This window comes from Rhamphochromis sp. 'chilingali' (assembly GCF_963969265.1).
Source record: "Rhamphochromis sp. 'chilingali' genome assembly, chromosome: 1".
Classification (NCBI taxonomy): domain Eukaryota; kingdom Metazoa; phylum Chordata; class Actinopteri; order Cichliformes; family Cichlidae; genus Rhamphochromis; species Rhamphochromis sp. 'chilingali'.
Genome location: NC_137929.1, coordinates 42,658,648 through 42,680,274, shown reverse-complemented (window position 1 = coordinate 42,680,274; position 21,627 = coordinate 42,658,648). Strand labels below are relative to the sequence as shown.

General features: G+C 43.3%; 1 protein-coding gene across 2 annotated transcripts; it reads right to left on the bottom strand.

The window, feature by feature from the left end:
• Positions 1 to 16,029: 16,029 nt before the first annotated feature.
• Positions 16,030 to 19,030, bottom strand: gpr185b (G protein-coupled receptor 185 b). 2 transcript variants are annotated; one of them, XM_080880364.1, is made up of 2 exons: positions 18,894 to 19,030; positions 16,030 to 17,438 (listed from the first exon to the last, which is right to left on the bottom strand). In XM_080880364.1, the coding sequence occupies exon 2, from the start codon at positions 17,434 to 17,436 to the stop codon at positions 16,366 to 16,368; it is 1,071 nt and encodes a 356-aa protein (XP_080736490.1). In that variant the 5' UTR covers positions 17,437 to 17,438; positions 18,894 to 19,030; the 3' UTR covers positions 16,030 to 16,365. The 2 variants fall into 2 exon arrangements, with proteins under 2 accessions (XP_080736490.1, XP_080736491.1); XM_080880365.1 differs by having other exon boundaries at positions 18,888 to 19,022.
• Positions 19,031 to 21,627: the final 2,597 nt, after the last annotated feature.

Sequence of the window (21,627 nt, the reverse complement as noted above, 5' to 3'; positions counted from 1 at the left end):
GCGAGAGACAGTTCAGTGGCAAAAACAACAAGCACTGCAGAAATGCTGGAATGATGAAGAGATTTTTATTTCGGACTAAAAACCTACAGCTGACCCATGCTCAGAAACAGAAATGTCTTGGTGATGGATAGTCCTTTTGCTTTGTTCTTTGCTTTGTTTTTGCTCCTAATTTCAGTCAGGATCTAATTTTGGAATCAAAGGTCTATAAATAAAAAATGTGCTTGATGGAACCGGTTCCCAGGATGACTTGCACAGACTGTATTTAAGAGAGGACAAGTGTTTGAGTCCGTCCTGCGCTGAGATAAATAAATATTCACCACTGATTAAAATATCACCTTCTCTAAATGATATAGAGGCACATAAAACAGTACATAGTAGTTGTGTGAGCTACTGTTGGCATTATTTCTGTAGTTTTAAAGGGAGGACAAGGAGACCAAATACAGTTTTCAAGTGACAAGCAGTTTTTGTCGAGCTGCTCTGAGACCCAAAAAGACTACAAGGTAAAGAGTAACAGTACAGGTCAGTCAGTGGCGGTCCCAGCCTGTTTGGCGCCCTATGCGAACAATCCCTCTGGCGCCTAACCCTAACCCTATGACTATGACTGCACATTTACTCCAACATCATCCTCGTGCAAAGACAAGTGGAAGCAGACAAAAACAACAAGCACGCATGCTACAAACTTTACCCGAGTCATTTAGACAGCCGTTAGCACATGATTCTCCTTATGGGGACCTGATATGTTTAATATGCTGCTGAGAATATAGCCCAGAAGAAGCGTATAGTATAGCTTTTATTTTGGAAAGAGACATTTCTCTGTAATAAACTCTCTTTTCCAAAGATGAGTGATTTCTCGATCAGATAGATTTATTTTATTTTATCCCTTTGTTGTTTCAGCAACATTAAATTTAAAAACTGTACTTTTGAGTTAAAATATATATTTATAATTTTAATAAATGACAAATTAAAAAAAGGCATGAACATTTTTTTGTATCAAAAAAATATCGACCCGTGACACCAAAGTATCGAACCGAACCGAACCATGAATTTTGTGTATTGTTGCACCCCTACTACATACCTAATTGTACCTCAAATATGAATTTTATACTATAGGTGGATGAAGAGTGTGTAGCACTATTATCTCACAACAAAAGCGTCCACAGGTTCAAATACAACATCTGGACATTGGCTTTCCGTCTGTCTGTTCTCCCTGTGCCGGTGTGGGTTCCTCCCGCATCCCAAAGACATTCATGTGGTTAACTCATTATTCTAAGGTGGCTGTAGGTGCGAATGTGAGCCGGAAGGTTGCAGGTTCGATCCCCAGCTGTCTTTCTTGGTTGTTGTGTCCTTGGGCAAGACACTTCACCTACCACCTACTGATAATGGCCAGAGGAGCCAATGGCGCGATATGGCAGCCTCACTTCTGTCAGTCTGTCCCAGGGCAGCTGTGACTACAACTGTAGCTGCCTCCAACAGCGAGTAAAATTGTAAAGCGCTTTGAGGGTGTCGAAAAGTGCTACATAAATGCAATCCATTATTATTATGTATCATTAAGGCTGCCTCGACATATTTGGTAATTTTGGCTGTAAAAGGGCCAAAAATCATATTATAAGTGAATTCTTTTGCCCCTTTTCTCAGAATACCCTCAGCTTTCAATATCTGGAAGTCATTTTACATTATTGTATTGTTGTGACAATGAAACAACAGTTAAAAAATATCCAGGCCTTTTGGGGGCGTTGCCACTTCTCCACACCCGTCATTCTGCTCCATGAGTCATCAATTTTTACATGTGATTGGACCGTCGCAGCTTGTGCCCCCTAATGATGCACCGTGAAGTTTCGTAAAGCTCGTTTTCTTGTCTTTTAGTCACCATTTGAAATGTCTCTCTTGCCCAAATGGTCGAGGAGTTACGCTAGTGTGAAGCGCACCTAAGTGGAGTTGGCTTTTCTTTTTCCAGAGCAGTAGCTTGCAAACCGTTTGTGCTACCGTAATACACCAAATATCCCTGTAAAGCGCAGCTTCTCTTCTTTCAGTAACCAGGTGAATTTTTTTTCTAGCTCAAATGGTCGATGAGTTACGGTAGTCCAACGCGCACATGGTAAAACCTAGGCGAAGTCGAGTTTTCCTTCTGTGTTCACATAGCAGTAGCTTGTGAACGATTTGTGCCACAATGACAAGAGGTATGTTTGAAGGAATAAAGGTGAAGCTTTACAACCTAAAAATCCTATCCGGTCGCAGTGGCGTGTCTAGAAAATTTTTGTTGGGGGGGCCGGGTAGGGGCACAGATTTGGAGAAGGGTGGCAGATGTAATTGGCAGATAATGTTTAAAAATAATCCTATAAACCTAATAACCGAATGAGCTTTTAACTCTTATTAGAATGAGATTTTAACCACTACGGTGCAAAGTTTTTAGATACTGCGTTGATAAAGTACAAGAGATACAATCAGTGCTTTGTCAGTGTTTACTCAGCATTCAAGGACAGCAATATTTGCATAGTATTTTTACTGACATGTAGTGCACATATGTTTTGGGCAAAAACATTTTTGAATATTAAAATACGAACATTTGTAACAAACAATTGACAAATTAGCCAATTCCAATGTAAAACTTTATCTGCCTGTTAAAAAAAGAAGATAATCTTCTCACAAACTGGTGTTTGATTTTGAAACAGGAAAAAAGTGGGGAAACAACTGAAAAGACTAACATTTGAATAAAACCTGAAAGCAAGTAAATACTTTCTATGCTGCCTTATGGTAAACTTTGGTAATATTGATAAAGAACAACACTGGCTGATGATGAAATACAGTCAGCTGGCATGGTGACACTGCCAGTATTAACCTGCAGGGCTGGACTGGGACAGAAAATCGGGCATTTTCACTACACACCGGCCCACCAGGTAGTAAAGCCATAAAGCCTTTGAATGAAAACAAATGCTGTTGTGACAGTGATGTACACTGTCTTGTTGGTATATGTATGATTTCTATACATTTTACATCAGATAAAAACTTTGGTTGTAAGATTTAGATAATTATTTAATAAAAGCTAGATATTTTAAATGAGAATAAGAAAGAAAAGTATTTCTTTGTGCCCACCTCTCCCTGTTAATTCCCTACCTGGCCCCCTGGCATAACTTTGCTAGACCCGCCCCTGCACAGTTACCAGCTGTCAGCTACCTAAAAAAGGATCCTGGTGTTATTTGTCTCTCAGAAACAGTTGATAACTTCAACTCATTCATGTCACCTAAACCTGTTTCTTCATCACCTGTTCAGCTCTGATGATCCAGTAAGGACATCTCCTGGTTTCATCTTCATGTTTCCCTCTCACCACATATCCAAACCGACATCATGACCAGCAGCTTTACAGCTGTGGCTCCAACAAACATCAGCTGATACTGGAAATTAATATTAAATAAATTCTAACAACAGCTGATCAAGCTTAAACGTGCTGCTGTTGTTTAGCGCGACATCTGCTGGTTTCCTCTTTCTGGCGCAAAGTGGGCGATAAATAAACAAGAGAGCCGATCAGCTGATCATTGATCAGTTTCATGATTGAAGTAGCAACAGAAGAGGCAGCTGTGCAGCGTAAACACACAGAATAAATCCAGCTTTGTCTTTTTCCATTCTAGCTAAAGTTCGGGACAAACTGCGTCTCTTCTCAGCTCAATACCAAACGCATAATATTTTCTCTGAATGAGGGACCATTCCATTTTTAAGGAGCCGTTGGCAACTCTACTAACCTTATGAATAAAATAAAGTTCACTATCAGTAACATCATAGCAACTGAACAGCTGTACAGAAACTCCATCATGCTAGCTCGGGCAGTATGAGTTATTGCAACTGACGGTAAAAAGTCAGCACAACAAAAATAAACTCCACCTAAACTTAGTTCATATCTGACCCAGATAGACTGCAGGTCATAACTTCTTACCTGAAGTTCAGTTCACCTGACACTCGGACTGGCGGCTGCCTCGGGGCTCTCCTCCTGCCTCCCCTTCCCTCATCCACCTGCTGGCCTCTGTGGAAGCCCCGCCATAGCCACCACCAAACAACTGAGTTATTTTTACACATCGACCTGCATCTGGCCAATCCACCACCTCTCATTGTTCATGCCCTTACAAAATAAAAATAAAATATAAGTCACCGGGCATATGCCCGGTATGCCCGATGGCCAGTCCAGCTATGTTAACCTGCAACCAAATCTGCAGCTCCATACAGCAATGTTACGACTTAGATGATATCTTATAACTCATAACTCTTATGTTAGCTGCCCTCAGTAGCATACTGTCTGAAATATTCGAGGGCTGCAATAATTCTTTAAGTGTTATTTTTTCCTTGGTATTCTAATTTCACCGAAGTTTACTAAACTCAACAAACTTAATATTACTTACCGGGACATTTATTCTGTCCTCATTTTCTTTCACCGAAAAATTGTTTCCTGCGGTGCCGTCTTTCTTGCTTGGCTCTCCTACCTTTGCTAACGTGATGCACATAGCGCAGAAGCCGATGCTGCATTCACTTACACTCGGATATCTGAGCTTCACCGTGAAAACATAATCGGACATTTGATATTTGATTGAATTGTATTGTTTTGCCTTTGGGGTGGCACCTGGGGTGGCCAGTCTGGTTGGGGGGGTGGCCTGTGCCCCCCCAGGCCACCCCGCTGGACACGCCATTGTCCGGTCGTTAAGTCTGACGTCACTAGCCGTGTCTGGGCCTAAACTCCGCTGCAGGTCCATATATCAAACGATCACTATGGCATTACTGAGGGTTGAAAAACTGTCTAAAGTCTTTCATCTTTAATAAAATTATCAGCGTTCTGCTCTACCAGGTGTAATAATTGAGTTTAACATCCAGGCAAGACAGAAAACTAAACAGCAGTGACGTTTGTAGGGTTACTGAAGTTGGGCTAGCTGGTATATAATGATGTGCTACGTGACCGCTAGCGACAAAGCTATGTTAGCATAATATAAACAAGCTAACTCTTTTTCCATTCGATAAAAGTTAACGTGAGTGTTCTCGGTGGTCAGGAACAAATGTAATCGCATGGCAGGATGTTGTAAAAGGACCAAACTTCAGCCAGGAGAACAACTGAGATAATCCATCCACAATACAAGGTTAGTCATTCATATACTGCTGCATGGGCTGGGCTGTAGTTACATCCTAAGGTTTTAAAAACTGAGCTTAAATAAATGATTAGCGGTAATAAAAGCTGAGGGAGGTCAACAGTGATCACTGACTGTTTTAGGAGCTTTTTGAGATCAAATAGAAGAAAATACATAACATTAAACATGTTAACAACACAAAAGCCATATTAAACGCAGACTACTTTAGACCCGGAAGTAGGATTCGTCACGTCATCACTTAACGACCGGATACCAACTGTCAAGCATGGTGGTGGTACCATCATGCTCTGGGCTGTTTTGCTGTCAATAATACTGGTATATGGTATGCTTTTGACCATGTGTGGATTAGAGAAATTCAGAAAAATAAATTCAGACTTGTGCACCTAATTCTTGTTTTCTAAAGCCTATGTGTGCTGGCCAATCATCCCACCCTGGAAAACAAACAGTTCAAAGATATGATTAAAAGCCCAAAATTACCCTGACATTCATGCCCATGAAGGGTGGATGTAAACTTCTGACCATAACTGTACGCTGATTTCATCATTTGAAACTTTTTAATATGTGCATGTAGCAGAATAAATATGACAATAAACAGGAAAACATAACAGGTTCTCTGTTGTATATAGCTGTGCTTTTGTAGCATTAAGGCTTCTCACACTTACCAAATCCCTTGTCCATGCATCTGAAGGGGACTGTTTTTGTATGTCTCAGTGGCGCCAAACAGCGAGAATTAAATCATGTCACATTTTTCAGGGTCACGTGTATTAGATGCTCCATTTACCAAAAAAATCATCAGTTCCTGGAAAACTTTAAAATATGCCAGATCAGTGACTTAATAACTTTCAGTTTTACATTAAGTCCACTCGTGAATCATCTCCTCGCCACATGGAGTAAGTCATCGTCACAGGCTCCATTCGAATGTTAATCAGTTTCATATCAGGCTCAGGATGTGTGTGCGTGTCGAGTCAGACACGACAGATGCGGAAACATCACCACCTTCTGTGCGTTCGTTTCTCCCTCGAACACATGCACATACATCGAGGTGATTTGCAGCATCCTGCAGCAGATGGTGGAGAGAGTGCTGTGACTCACTGAGGGTGTAAGGGTGCATACAGAGTGAGAAGGAGACAGTAAGGATAAGGAAAAGGGGAGAAGGGCTTTGCTTCGTGCTTGTTGCAAGAGAGCTGCTGTAATGACGTAAAAGAAGCCCATCGTGTGTGTGTGTGTGTGTGTGTGTGTGTGTGTGTGGGTGGATGCTGCGTCTTTTCCCTTAGTCTCCTGACTGCGCAGTACTCACCTCTGGCCACACGGCGGAGCTCTTCGCCTCCATGTGGAGACCGCATAGAGGTGAGTCAAGGAGTTTGAACATCACCTTTTAAAGTCTCACGCTGTCACCCACACGCTAGCAGGTGAACGTGTTTATCAAGAACTTAATTAAAGGTTAAACGATAAACACGCTCACCTGCGTCACCAAGTCTGCAGCGCCGTTAATTATTTATCAAGACCCCACCCTTCAGCAGCACCCTCGCTATGGCTATCGTTGTCTCCAGGGAATACACCAACCTAAAGACGTGTAGATCACACAAATGTGTGTGTTTCTTTTAGTTTTTAGGTTGCCACACAAATACATATACACTTTCTCACACCTTTCCCAGCATCCTGTCCCTCTGGGCTTCCTGTTTTCTTCTCCGGGAATATCAAACGTGTTTTTTGTGTGCGTGTTGCATCTTTTATTGGAATCTGTCCCTTCTTCTTTCCCGATCCCTCTTCTCCCTGCCGGGATATCTCGCCTTCTCTGCTGTTATGCAAGCAGGGAGTGGTTTAATAATTCAGCACCATCTTTTCTTTTTTATTCCCAGGCTTTCCTTCTACACTACAGTGACCTGCAATGTTGACTCATACGCACTCATAATCCCCACACACACTCGAAAATGACACCCACACACCGATAATGTCACACAACCTACAAAGCAATGACGTTACTCCACTCCAGAATTTTCTTTTCCCCTTTTTTATTCTTTTTATTTTATTTGGCAAATTATTCTCCACTTTTTCTTCTTTCAATTTTTGCAGTCTTTTTTTTTTTCATTGTTTCTCTTTTCATTTATTTACAATAGTAAAAATAAATCTTTCTCTTCAAGGTTTTACATTCGACATTTACAAGTGCAATGTGTAACATGTCCATCTTATAAAGTGCATTTGTACTTTTTAATCATGAGCCGACCGTGTTGCCGCACAAACCCGAGAGGAGCAAAAATCAAAGGAAACACAGTAAGAAATCATAGAAATCCAGGAAGAATGATTCAAGAACATCATATTAGCTCTCTGACATCACAGTATTGTTACCCAATAACACGCTCGGTGCTGCTTCTCATCGGGACCGACAGCATCGATGCGTAAAACTACGCCTTTTTCTGTCCGTGAAGGCCATACTCGGTCCGATAGAAAATTAGCTCTATAATGGTTTTTTTGAAATCAATTGACAATCTCTGCCAGGTTGTAGGTTACAGAGGAGACACATTATAAGCCTGACTGACAGTTGAGCTGGTCCTGCTTATTTGCTGTAGGCACTCGCCCCAAACCCTGCTTTTTTTCAAAAAAACACAAATAAACAGAACCTTCATGTAAATGCTTGTGCTCACAAGAAAATAAAAGAGGCTTTAAAGGATGGATAAGGAGACTGTATATAAAAATAGACACGAGAACGAAGAAAACAAAGACCGGCAATGTTTTTCTGCCTACCGCAGCAAGGTGAAGGTTTGCCTCTGCCCCCTGGTTCATTTCGACTTATTTACTCCCACCCCTCCTTTTTCTTTTCTACTCCTCTTTTTCTTTTTAATCTGCTTTCGGTGGGGACTATTTTTAGACGGCGCCTGACCGACTAGCTTCCTGCAGGCCACGGATAGCAAAATGTTAGACAAGAGAAAGAGACAGAGGGAGGTGGGAGGAAGGAGTTGAGGATGGCAAAGACGGGCTGAATGGAAAGAAGAGGAGGGGGAGTAAAAAAGATTGATAGAAAGAAATGAGGGGAAAAGGGTGTTTTCTAAAGGGGGGGGGGGAGTGGCAGGTGAGTGAAAGCGATGGGGAGGAGGAAAAAGTGAAGTTTTTTCAAACAGAGGAGGGGGTGTCTTTGAAACGACCTGCTCCCTTAGACACGACTCAGACAATATGACGTCACCGGAGCCCTGACTCTGTGACGTAAAACTGCTGCTCACGAACTCTCCGTCTCCCTGTCGATCAGTGCGATTGTCCCCCCCCCCTTTCTTTTTTAACAGATAAAACCCTTCACTTTACTGCAATCTGTATCGAGGCTTGTGTTTATCTGCAGTTAGAGCAAAAAATAAGTATATATAGGTCAGAAAGATTTACTGGTTCTAACGACTTTGCGTCTTTGCCCTCCGATTAACTTAAGATATATACAAACCAAAAAATAAGACACTAGAAAGTCAAAAATTATGGCACTTTTTTTAAGCATATCCGACACACAACTTTCCCCCCCAAAGAAACTTTTGACGTTTGTTTATAGGAAGAACACAGAAGAATAGGAAGAAACACACGCTCACAACAGACTCACAGCAGCGACCATGTCTTGTAACTCATGCCCTGATGAACATTACAAAAATATACATTTCTGTACAGCATTGCATAAGAAAAATAACACACGCACGCACACATGCGCTCTACACGCTCACTTGTACGGTATTTCTTTTCTTTTTAAAAACTGAATTATAAGTCCTGTATAGCGGCTGACAAAAACCATTCTGCGTGTTTGTGTTTACAGTTAGAGTTGCTATGGTTCATTACAATTGGCTATGATCCCGGGCACACGCGTTAAACCCACACACACACACATACACAAACACACAGTGAGTGGTCGCTCCACTCCTGTCCCAGGAATGGTAGACTGAGTAGTGGCATATTCACAGATGAGTCTTATTAATTGTTAAAACAACCGCTTGATGGACATGCCAGATGGGACAGTTTATAAAATACATCTGGAATTCACAGCGACTGATTAGTTGCCGCTGTGTTTGGATTTCAGCAGGCTTGTTATATTTATATATAGCAATTAAATATATATTTATATTTAAGATTTTATGCAGAGTTGGATCAAATGAACATTGTGAGTTTTGCTTTAGTTTTTTGGACACCCAAAAACTGCCTAAATAGTACTGTGAAAGTGCAAAACTGAAATCCTTAAATTTCAATCACAGCTTTTCAATTGGAGACTTAAGGTCACCAAATATTTAAACACACTGAGAATTATGTTATTTTAAAAAAGAGAGAGAGATTATATCTTTAGGCTTTCGTCACACAAAAAAGTAAAATTTATGTGGTTTTATTTCATAAAATATGTGATTAATATGTAACTTACTGAGATGCCGACATGCTAGCGCTAGCTGGCAACCTGCTAATGCCAATTAGTCACAATATTTCTCTAAGCATCTGTTTTCTTCATCTTTAATGGGCTGTTTACACCATGAGTTTTTTGTTGTTTAAACTGTATATAATTCAATAGAATAAAAGGAGTTTGTGAAGGCAAAGAAGTAGTTGAAGGTAGCTAGCCTATTAATAGCTAGCAAGCTAGTTAGCAAGGTAGCTAACAGGATGCTAGATTCATGGATATTAGTACAGTACTTTTAAACCAAGATGGCTACAACACGAGGCTTTAAAACAGGACTTTTTTTTAAAGAACTCCTGCCAGGGTGAAGACTTTCAGAAACTTTGTTTCTGCGGCTACATGTGGACAAGAAAAACTGAGCTTTTGTTTCAGAGCATCAAAGATATTTATCTTTATCTCTTTAGCCACTATCTCTTTTCTGGACTCTGTTTATAGTAACCATTGTCCTTAATGTAAATATGTAAGACAAACTGCGTGTGTTTCTGTTCTGTGTCCTGTGTACTGTTTGTTGTATATGTGTCTTTCTGGCTGCCGTTACAACCAAATTTCCCCTTGTGGGACAATTAAAGGATTATTCTATTCTATTCTCTATTTTATTGTTTGTGAGCTTCTGACTTGCCAACATTTCCATATGGTTAGGGTTATGGATATCCTTCATCATCTTGATGGAACTTGAGTACAGAGATATTTTTGGAAACAAACTTGAAAAAATCCCTGTTTTTAAAGATATCCATGTGCATGTGGACGTAGACTAAGTAATGCGGCGTTCGCTAATTTAAAAATTTCCATGGTATCATTGAAATCCACATTTAGATATGTTGCTGTTTGGATTTAGGAAACTGTAGGAATGTCATAGCTTATACTAAGTCTACTTTTGATTGTTTCCACATTATGGCTCATAGTCAGATTCCCTATGGAGAATATGAATAGGATTTTCACTTCCTGAAAGTCATTGCTGAGCTGTATTTGAGTCTTTGGGAAAATGGTCCTCGCCTCAGTTTCCCTATGATCTCTGCAAACACTCTTCTTATGAGTTTATGGTCTCAGTTCCTAGCTTCAGGTCACAGTGAATAAAACGTGAATGCCATTTTGTAAATTTTGGTCATTCTTATATAGTTAAAAAAGAGAGTCATCCAGGATATGTCCATTGGTTGAAATCCTCAACATGTGCCATCAGCCAATGAGCCAATCCTTTACTAGGTTTCTTTATAATGGCAAGAGTTCAAAACAGGGTTTCATAAACCAATAGGTGAGGTCACGTGGCTACATACATTCTTTACACTGTTTATGTTTTCCTGTTTTCTTCCTCATAAATAAGTGCTGAACAGATTAGAATGGTAAATGCTGGTGTTCCCATGCCATATCTGGAGTCAAGACAATTTCAAATGTTGACATTTTTAGGTGGCCTTACAGAATCTAAAACAAGCCTCAAAATTTATTTCCCTTCAATCCAGTTCTGCTTCATGATTCTCTAATAGGTTTGATTAGCCTTTAAGAGGAAAGAAGATGAGTTTAAAAGCCACATCCCTGCTAGTGCAGGTCTTCTTTTACTATTACAATTAAAGGGCCAAACTGTACCACTGGCAACACTGGCCATCTGTTAGAAACCGTACCGGATGTGACATTATCCTCACCTCATTTGTGACTGCTCTGCATGTCCCATCTAGCATATCCAAACACAGGTGACCAGGCAAGTCTCGCATATCATTGTGCATACAAGAGAACTGTGTGCCAAAAGGATCCGCATCAGTTTCCTGTGTGAAATAGATTCATTCAACTCTTGTGCGTGGATATGTTTCACCCTCCCTCGCGCACTGCTGCGGTTCACCGAGTGCCAAATTTCATCCACATCATGCTTCCAGCCTCAGAGTAATTGAAAATATTTCACTTAATAATTGATGCAGGTGGTTTACCATTAGGCAGTTCCATCAATGCAGTGACTGAGCAAAAGAGAGAGGAAGGGAAGAGGTCGCACCGGCAACTTGTTCAACTGGTGGTTTTATAATTAAATTATCAAATTAGTAAAATGGCTGCAGATGCGTTTTATTTTGGAGGTTTCTGTCTGCAGTAGATGAGCTAAGAAAAGAAGTTGAGCATTTATTTACTCATTAGGTTTTCCATGCTTTTTAGAAAACCCCGACCAGGCAGCCAGGATCATATTTCTTTCCAATAAAACCCAATGTGCCATTTGTTGCCTTGAAACATTTACTTTGAGTTATTCTGCAAATCTTCCAAAGCCGACCGCTTCTCTTTCTCTCTCCATTTCTCGCTTGTGGCTTTTTGTACACAGCAAAACACAGTTGGACATTATTGCGAAGGAGTTTTTGTTGTTCCAATAAGGCCAAAACCAAACAAATAGAAATCAAAAGAAGACACAAGAGAGTCTGCCGTTTCCAAAGGAAATCATTGACAGAAACTCGTGTGGCTGTTGTTCTGCTAACAACTGCTGCAAAAACAACTGATTGTTGCTTCCTGCCAAGAAAAGTAGAAAATACTTCTACTCTAAGCTTTAATTTACATCATAGAAAAAGAAAATACCTGCTTCTCCTGTGCGCCATTTTCAGAGTTTCATTGAGTACATGTGTGTTTTTTGCTTTCACGCCATAATGTTGCGATTTATTTGGTAGAAAGCGTTGAATTTGGAAGTGACTCCCTGTAGTTACACAGTTTTTTTCCTGTGCTGAGTCTTACTGTTGCAGTTCGAAACTACAGCCCAGTTTCCATAAACTATTTTCCCAAAGCCAGCACACCTCCCACACATGTATATGAGCAGCATGCCAGCAGCTTAGTCATTGAAACGCTCTCCGAGGTTGCTCTGAGGAACACGAAAGTGAAAAGTATCTCCGCAGATCATTTAAATACAGATTGAGGTTGGCAATAAATCCCTTCTCCAACTCATCCTCACAGCATTCTCTGTACATTAGGCCAGCTCCCTGTACCATTACTGCTCAGATATTATTATCATTAGCTGGATTTACGGTGCATGATGCCCTTTCAGTGGGGAAATAACTTCATCCTGATTGGGTGCATGGTGGACGTGACCTGAGGTTGCGTTAAAGCGCGTCTCGCCTGGTGTTTCTATTTCACGCCACGTCACCTCACCTCTCTTGCTTCTCATTAACCTGCCGAGCCTTCAGAGGTGGCTCGCGGCGGAGCTGCACTGCTTCTTCAAGGCGGGGTGAGACTGTGTGCATGTCTGCAGAAGGTACCCAGCTACTGCTGACAGGCTGCACATAGGGAAATTAAAATGGAAGCCAGAGAATTTTTCGCCATATGGTGCTTTGTTTCCTTCTTAATATATAGACTTTTGCCATTTCCCCTGAATCTATGACATACATCTATGAGTGTTTAAGCGTAAGCATTACAAATATTTAGCAATAATACAAAACACATCCATTCTTCATTTATTTTCAGAGGTGCAAGAATCGCAAGTATGACTTAAAGCGTAGCGTAGCCGACCAAAGCTGCCCCCGATGAAAAACGACCTTTTCGATATGGATTGTGCTCAGCTCGGCTAATGTAAAATCAATGGGGCTGTGGAGCCAGAGTGCCGTCTAACTTTAGAGCCGCATGGCCAAAACAGCTTTATGGAGATTGCAGAAAAACACAGGTCCTGTTCGCCTCAGAAAAATATCAGCTGCTCTCACCTTTCCCGGTGACGACGGGAATTTCTGCTGATCGCAAACACGGGGACAGAGAGGACGGGGTCATTGTTTTGATTGACTGACTCCTGGAAATATTTTAAGATTGATATCGAGGCCGATATTTAAATACATTCATGATTGTGCATTATAGACAGAGTTTCCATCAGAGAAGTAATTTAGCCATGTTTCTGGATCTTTAATCCAGTTTTAAAGTTTTTTGATAGTTTTTTATGTGTCGAAACATCAAACAACAAGAGTATGCTAAAAAGACACTTTGGCTAAAATAACGATTGTAGCTTTTATCTAAAAAATAATTAAAAACTGGCCTGGCAGGGGTCAAATTAGGCTTATAATATGCTGGTCTTAAACAGTGCTGAGCTTTTACCATAGCTGTGTCTCAGATACTTCCATACTTTGTATTTCAAGCATAAAAGTAAACGATTCGCTTGACGCACATCGCTTTGAAGCTGACAGCTTGTAGGTGTTCCAGGCTGCGGTTGCCTAGGTAACCCTCTAACTCATTTACTAACAGGTCATATGTGTCCTGTGTTCTTATTAGTTCACATTGGTAGTCCCTTCTGGGCTTTAAAAAAAGATTATCTCAGATCTCATCCACTTTACGTTGCTTGCAGCTGTTTCGCCCATAGTTGCTAAATTTTCTTCGCTTTAGGGTTAGATAGATCATCAGAAATTTCTTAAACAGCAGAAAGCTGATACATTGTAAGGAACTGTGTCAGGCCAATTCTGGCTTGCCAGCTAAATAGCTAGCAGCAAACATTTATTATGCACTTGCAGTACATGTCGTGTGGCGTTCTTTACCCTTCTTCTTCAAAATAGTCGCCATTTTTGCCGCGTAATAAAAGAACAGGACCCCTCAGAAAAAATCAATACATTAATACAACAATGACAGGCCAGCTAAAGAACGAGCAGCAAATCTTTAGTATGCTTTGATGTGGTGTAGTGTTATTTACACTTTCCACCCCAAATAATTGCTGCTTTTGCTACATGGTAGAAGAAATGGCCAAAACATTTCAGACAGCAATATGACAGAAAGGAAATACATTCCAAGCAACGATGCTAGCTCCCAATGCTAGCTAGCCAGCTAAATAGCATTCACGAGACCAACTTTGGTTTGCTTTACTTGTTCATGAAAGTTAAATCAGTTTCTTTATTGCAGAGGAATCTTGTCGTATGTGCGGTCAGCTGCTAAGGGAGTAGTAAATGTTCACAGATTGCAGCAGCTAGTGGGATAATCACTGTTATACACTGACAGTGATACTGATGCCAATATTTGGTCATTTAAAAATCTGAAATTCCGATATATATTTAAAAAAAAAATTCTGTCAGACACATGAAATCTAAACAGACTTTTTAAACATTTGTTATATGTAGTTATTTATTTACCCGTTTACGCTCTGCCTGTCTCTGTCTGAATCAGTTGATTGTCGTATTTGTGGTGTTCCAAACACGTGTCGCCAACAGGTTACTTGCAGAGTGCCCTCTGGTGGACAAATCTTCAACACTTATAACAAGTTTGAAGTTGGAGTTTCTCCCATCAAATCTTTGTTAAATTTTAATTTATCCGCCGTTTTAAACAACAATACCAAAAAGCTGATTATATCATCCCACTGATAGATCAGTCAGGCTCCGATCAATGTCCAGTCATCATTTCTGGAAAGTATACAGCTTGCTGTGGTCAGTTTGAAACAACATTACCACGTTTAATTTTAAACACTATGCAAGTAAGGACATAGCGTAAATGCAAAGTGCATGGAAGTATCCAAACCGAGACATAAGGTTTGCAGATGTTAGCTATTGATACTAATCATAAATGTCTTTTGTGCTCTCTTGTGCCACAGTGATTAACTAGCACTATTAATGTTGTTCTGCATGTCTTTTTGAAACTGAAGCAATCACATAACAGAAGAGTTTTAGCAAACACAAATTTTTAAATACCTTTATCCATCCAGGGGTGGACAAAAGGGTGAAAGAAACTCCAATCATGCTGAAATGCTCCTTTAAGGCCCGTCTCACATTTCCCCATAAAGAGGGTGTAAAGAACAGCGTAGCCTACTTTCCGGCGCTCTCCCTCCCCGCAGCAGAGAGCATTCCCAGGGTAGCAGCGCTCTGCAGTGACGCTGTCCTTGGTGCTGAATTCAGCTCTCTCTGCTTCGCAGTCACGGCACAGCGGCAGGCTGAGAAACCCATTTTTCTCCGTTGCGGAGCAGATTTCATTTCAACGAACCAAGGACAACACATGCCAGTCTAAATATGGAAATCCCTCTCTAGATTCTTCAAACTAGCCGGGCTTGTTTATGCATTCAGAGACTGGTACATTAGATTTCATTTCGGATTTGAATGTTTGAGGAGGGATGTTGTGTGATTAGCTTTTTTTCACTCTTTCCTGAAACTTGCATCGAAATGGGAAAAACAAATAATAAAGGCTGTGCTTCTGGCATTGGGAAAAGGCTTAATGGGCAAGACTCAGCTACTTAATCTGCATCAGCTGAAGGAAACATTGCTCAAAATGTTTCCAGGGAGGAAATATTCTCGTTTTTTTACCAGGAGAAAGTAGCTCATTGTGAATTTTCAAGGTCGTTCCTTGTGTATATTTAGCTCATTGTATTTTTATCCACACGCCACTTAATTTCAAACACATCAGTTAAAACACAAACAAGTATTTTAAGACTGTTTCACTCCTTCTGATTGCATAACCATGCAGTGCTGCCCAGCCTCAGGACATGCAGAGATTTAGCAACTTTCTTACTAAATCTCAGCTTCACATATATGCTACTCTTGAGAAGCAGGACTCACTTTTCGTGCCCTAACAGAGGCCAGTGGAAAAGTCACCTGACACTTCCCCCACAGCCTGCCTCAGCTCCCACAGCCATGATGAGGATACCTTAAACAGGTGTTTGCAGTTGGTTTCCACACCATCTCCATCCATGATTTTGGTTTTCTCAAGGCTACAAACTTTCATATCGTTTTTCTTTTTCTTGTTTTTTTTGACTATGCATCGTCCTCTTCTCCATCAGCCGCCAGTGCCACATCTACAGCGGCCAGCTGAGTGTTCGCCATCAGCCTGCCCCGATATGAGAAGCAGAGGAAATCTCTTTCCTCTTTCCTCCTAGCCACCTCCTGTCCCTCCAACCCTGACTCGACCTCAAGCATCACACTAAGGAGACTCCAACCTTCCCTGCTACACATCACTGGAGGTCCTGGGTCTTAAGGAGAGGTTGGAGGGGACGCACCCACAGCAGGCCATCCATAGCGACTTCTGGATGTCTGGGTTTCGGAACGCATAGATGATGGGGTTGATTACAGAGCAGCAGGTGGCTGGGAGGACCGTGGCGTAGGTGTATATTACGGGGTAGCTGGAGTCAGCCACAATGGAGTACATGGCGAACGGCAGCCAGCATGCCCCGAAGGCACACAGGATGGCCGACAGTGTGGAGACACCTTTGGTGGTGGAGATGGCCAAAAACTGGTGCTGCACCGCGATCTGCTGCGCATGGCGGAAGGCGATTTTGCAGATTTGAAGGTAGAGCTGCATCATGAGGGCAAAGACCAATAAGAAAGTGACGGCGAGAGCCACGGCGTTGTTTTTAGTGACCGGTCGGCAGATGCTGCACGTACTCTCGTCTCTCAGACAGTTCCAGCCCAGTGCCGGCAACAGGCCGAGCGTGAGGCACGACACCCAGATAAAGACCACCATGACGTAGGTGAAGGTGACCGTCCGTTCAGTGTGGTAGGTCAGGGCGTTGTAGAGCGAGAGGTACCGGTCGACCGTGATGGCGAGGATGTTGAAGACAGACGCTGAGAAGGCCGAGATCAGCAGTCCAACGGACAGCAATGTCACGAACTCCACCGAGCTGTCGATCAGATAGGTGAAGACAAAGTTCAAGATGAGGCCCAGGCCGGCCAGGAGATCCGCCACCGCCAGCGATCCAATCAAGATGAACATGGGAGCGCGGAGCGTCGGCGTGTAGAACAGCACAGCGATCACCAGGGCGTTCTCGCAGGAAATGAGAGTCCCCGTCACGCAAAGCGCAATGTCCCATGGGCTGACTTCCTGAAGAGCGACGGCGGTGGTCGCTGGCTGGAGGTCAGGGGTCACAGTTTGCACTACAGGTTCTGACGAAGAGTTGGCGGGGTCCTCAACCAGGCTCCACGAGGTGGAGGAGTCGAAGGGGTCGAGGGGAGAGGAGGAGTTGAGGCTGCTACCGCCACCGCTACTCATGGCTGCCGCCGCGGCCAGGGAGAGAATCATAGCTGGAGAGAGGGAGGAGGGAGGGAAGAAAGGAAGAGGTGAGTCAGGAAAGAGGTGGAGCAGAGGTGCAGACGTTTGTGTGCAGGAATGTGACATAGCAGAAAGATGGAAGCAGAGAGATGAGTTAAAAACACGATGGAAGAAGTTTTCAGAAGTGGAAGTGAGGACGAGAGGAAAGCAAAAAGAGTGGAAGAGGACGTGAGACGGGGAGAGGAGGGCAAAACAAACGAGAAAAGCAGGGAGGAGGCGGAGGAAGAGGAGGCGGAGGAGGAGCAGGGATGTGTGCTCAGCCATCCCGTTTCACAAAAGAGACCAAATAAGAAAATCACTTTTTTTTCATCCATTCAGAAACTCGTGAAAACGACCGAGCACTTTTACCCTCCAGCATGCACGTCATCAGCAGCTCGTGCACCACGCTGACAGGTAATTATCAGCAGGTGCGAACACACACACACATACACACACAAGGACAAGTCTTCCATAACTGGCAGTACTCTTCCTGCCATTTTGGCTTCAAGCAAAACAACACATACACCAAATAAACAATACTGTCAACAACAACAGTAATAACAATAACGAGAGTCTGGCTCGCTCCTACCTGACAGAGTCCGGACAACCAAAATCATCACCGACTCTGTCTATTTTTAGAGCGTCTCTAAAAATGGTGCATGACGTCCTGGGGCACGGCTGCCGTCCTATTCACCGGTGGCGTGTGTGAGCGCGAGCCCAGACACGGGCACGTGCGCCCACAGTTTTCATTTAGAAGCTGCTTAATTCGGATTCTGATCCACATATTTGCGGCTGCTGACGCTAATTTTAGCCCAGCAGCAGAGCAGCCAGCGCGCGCGCACACGCACGCACAGCGACACACACACACACTCGCAGCCGCGTGCGCCAAAGAGAGATGTGGAGCTCCATTCATAAAAAAAAAAATCTCTCCCCCCTCCTCTCGCACCTCCCACCTCAACGCCCCCACTCACCCCTCCTCCCCCTCCTCTATTCTTCAGTCCTCTTCAGTCCTCCTCTCGCACGCCCACACGCACGCGCACACACCGTCAATGACTGGAAACGTCCAGGGAAGGTCACCACCGTCCCCACCACCACCACCACCTACACCAGCATCAAAAGCCCCGCAGCTGAGAGGGGGAGGAGGAGGGGGGTCTCACATCCCTGCGGTAACGGGGAGCTCGTGCGCCCCAGAGCCCAGCACACAGCACTCACGAGCCTTTTTTTTGTTTGTTTTGTTTTTTGTTTTTACGCCCCTGCCGAGCCTCCAGCACTGAGGGCAGGCTGTGTGCAGCAAAGACAGAACAAAAGCTTAAATACCTTCATCGGTTTCATTCAGCTGCAGCAGTGCAGTCCCTGAGCCAGCGCGCGAGAGCGAGAGAGCAGGATGGAGAGAGAAAGTGGGATGGATGAAGACCACGCCACACACACACAAACACACACACATTTACCCGCTCCGTGTCTTCTTCTTCTGCTTCTGCTTCTCGTATCTCTCTCCGTCCTCCTTTATTCTCCACTTCCCGTGAACGTGTTTTCAGTATTTTCTTCTTTCGGGGTTTCCCCCTGTCTCTCGCGCGCGCTTCTCCCCCAGTCAGCGGCGCGCGCTATATTCCTCCGTTGGCATGGTTATTAGCCTTCTGTCGGCTGCTCCGTCCTCGCGCTGCACATCCTCGGCCCCTCATTGGACGCGCTTGTCATTCTCCTCGTCTGACGTCAGAAGTCTCCGCTCCTCCAGTCACCGTCATCATGGTCTGTGTGTGAATCACGGAGAGAGGGAGAGTGGATTAACACATCGTCACCTTCACTGAGTTTATGTGTTTGTATGTAGGTCAGGTTTCAGAGCTCCTTATCGCCATTACTCTATCTTTATTAATATTGTTGTTGTTAAACAGCGGGGTGAGCGTGTAACTACCTGTGCCTCAGAGTTGGTGTTATCTGTCCTGGACTTGGAGGGGTGACTGAGCAACACTGTGCATCACACAGTGACTGATAACCCGCTCAAAAGGACAGTGGGAGACTTTGCTGCCTCCCACTTTAGGTTCTGCGTCACCAGGTGTGCTGATAGAAATAAACAAACAGCTACAATATGAAAATTAATTGCTGAAAGTGCATCTGCAAAAAGTACCTGTCTGTGTGTATGTGTGGTCTGCAGCATAACCAGTCAAACTGGCTGTTTGTGCTGTGCAATACCAAGTAACTAGTATTACTGATACCAATACCGATACTGATACGTTCAACTTACAAAGGTAGCTTGTGTAGTGTTGATCCGTGTGTCAAGATTTATGAGTGTTACTTTCCGCAGTAATTAGTTTATTAGCACTTAGTAATCTACAATAAAGCATATAGTTTTAAACAGGGTTTTTAGCCCAGCAGTCTACATATTGAACCTTCAGGATTAAATGAAATATCAATCCTATCGCGCTAGCATCGATCCATACTATTGATATCTGGATCGATCCACCCACCTCTAAGTAGCAATGGGTACCGGTATCCGGTGCCATAATGGCACCGGATACCGGTACGTGTGTTTTTGCATTTTGTATTCTTTTCTTATGATGATGATTATGAATCTATGTTTCAGTTATTCTTGTTTAGGGATTAGTTCGTAGGTTTTGTGTTCTCATGTTTATTTCAGGTTTAGTTCAGTGTCTAGTCTGTCTCAGTGTCGTGTCTGCGTCTTTGTGCAGTGTTTTCTTGTTTCCTGTTTTATTGTGAAGGTCTGCGTCTCATGTGAGTGTGTTCAGTTTACCTCCCTTGTCTCGTCTCGTTAATTACTCCCAGCTGTGTCCACCACCTGTGTGTAATTTCCTGTGTTTCTCTGTGTGTATTTAAGTCGTGTCTTCTGTCATTGTAGTTGCTGGTTCGTCTGTGTATCCACCATGTCTCACTCGTGTGTTTTCCCTGCTGTCAACTGTCGTCTGCCTCTGCTCGCTCTCATTCTTGTTCAGGTTCGTGTCCAGTAGTTAGTTTGTTCCCAGTATAGTTTAGTCCTTCCTCCGTTTGCCATTTGTCCATTTTTATTTTGTGTTTAATAAACCACCTTCACACCTTTACAAGTGCCTGCATTTGGATCCTCCTTTATTACTTCCACACGGCTCATCTCACTCGCCGTGACAGTACGGTCCAGCCAGATATGGATCCAGCGGCATTCAGCCCACCCAGGGAGCTTCAGGAGGTCGTTATCGACTGCTTCAAAATTAATCAACCTGTGGTTAGAGCATGAGGGAGAAGCGTTTCTTTACACTGTGGAAGCCAACCTACAACACCTTATTGCCGGTTATCCCTGGCTATTGGACTCAGAATTTCGTTCTCCACGAGCTTCACCTTCACCCCCCGGCCGCTACTGCTCGCCCGCTCGCTTCAACGGAGGACATGCCGTCCGAACTGCCGGACGAGGAATTAAATGGTAAATGGTAAATGGCCTGTATTTATATAGCGCTTTTTCTAGTCCCTAAGGACCCCAAAGCGCTTTACATATCCAGTCATCCACGCACACATTCACACACTGGTGATGGTAAGCTACATTGTAGCCACAGCCACCCTGGGGCGCACTGACAGAGGCGAGGCTGCCGGACACTGGCGCCACCAGGCCCTCTGACCACCACCAGTAGGCAACGGGTGAAGTGTCTTGCCCAAGGACACAACGACCGAGGCTGTCCAAGCTGGGGCTCGAACCGGCAACCTTCCGATTACAAGGCGAACTCCCAACTCTTGAGCCACGATCGCCCGGCCCGTCAGAGCCGTCTCCGAGAAAAAAGCAACGTTCGCGACGTCGTTCGCACAGCCGGATGTCGGGACATGTAAACAACCGGCAGTGGTGAGTGAGAGGGACACTGTTTCTGCTTTGTCAGATACAAGGACTATTTATTCTGGGGCTATTTTTTTGTGTTTCCACCGAAGATAATAGTGGTTTTTCTGTTTCATCTATGGCTATTGCTTCAAAGACTGTCTTTCCTGAGCCCACGCTCTGTGTTAATGACTGTTTCCACTTTGTTGTTGCCAAGCATGGAGTTACTGAGCCTGGCATTATGAACTTAGAGAATGGAAATGTTTGGGACTCTTTTTCACCTGCACTGGTCCATTCAGGGGAAGCTGTAAACCTCACTGAAACAGTTTTTCCTGACCATGTTCTCCCATCCACACTTTCACCACAGTCTAACGTTGGGTCTGTAACACAGTTAGCAG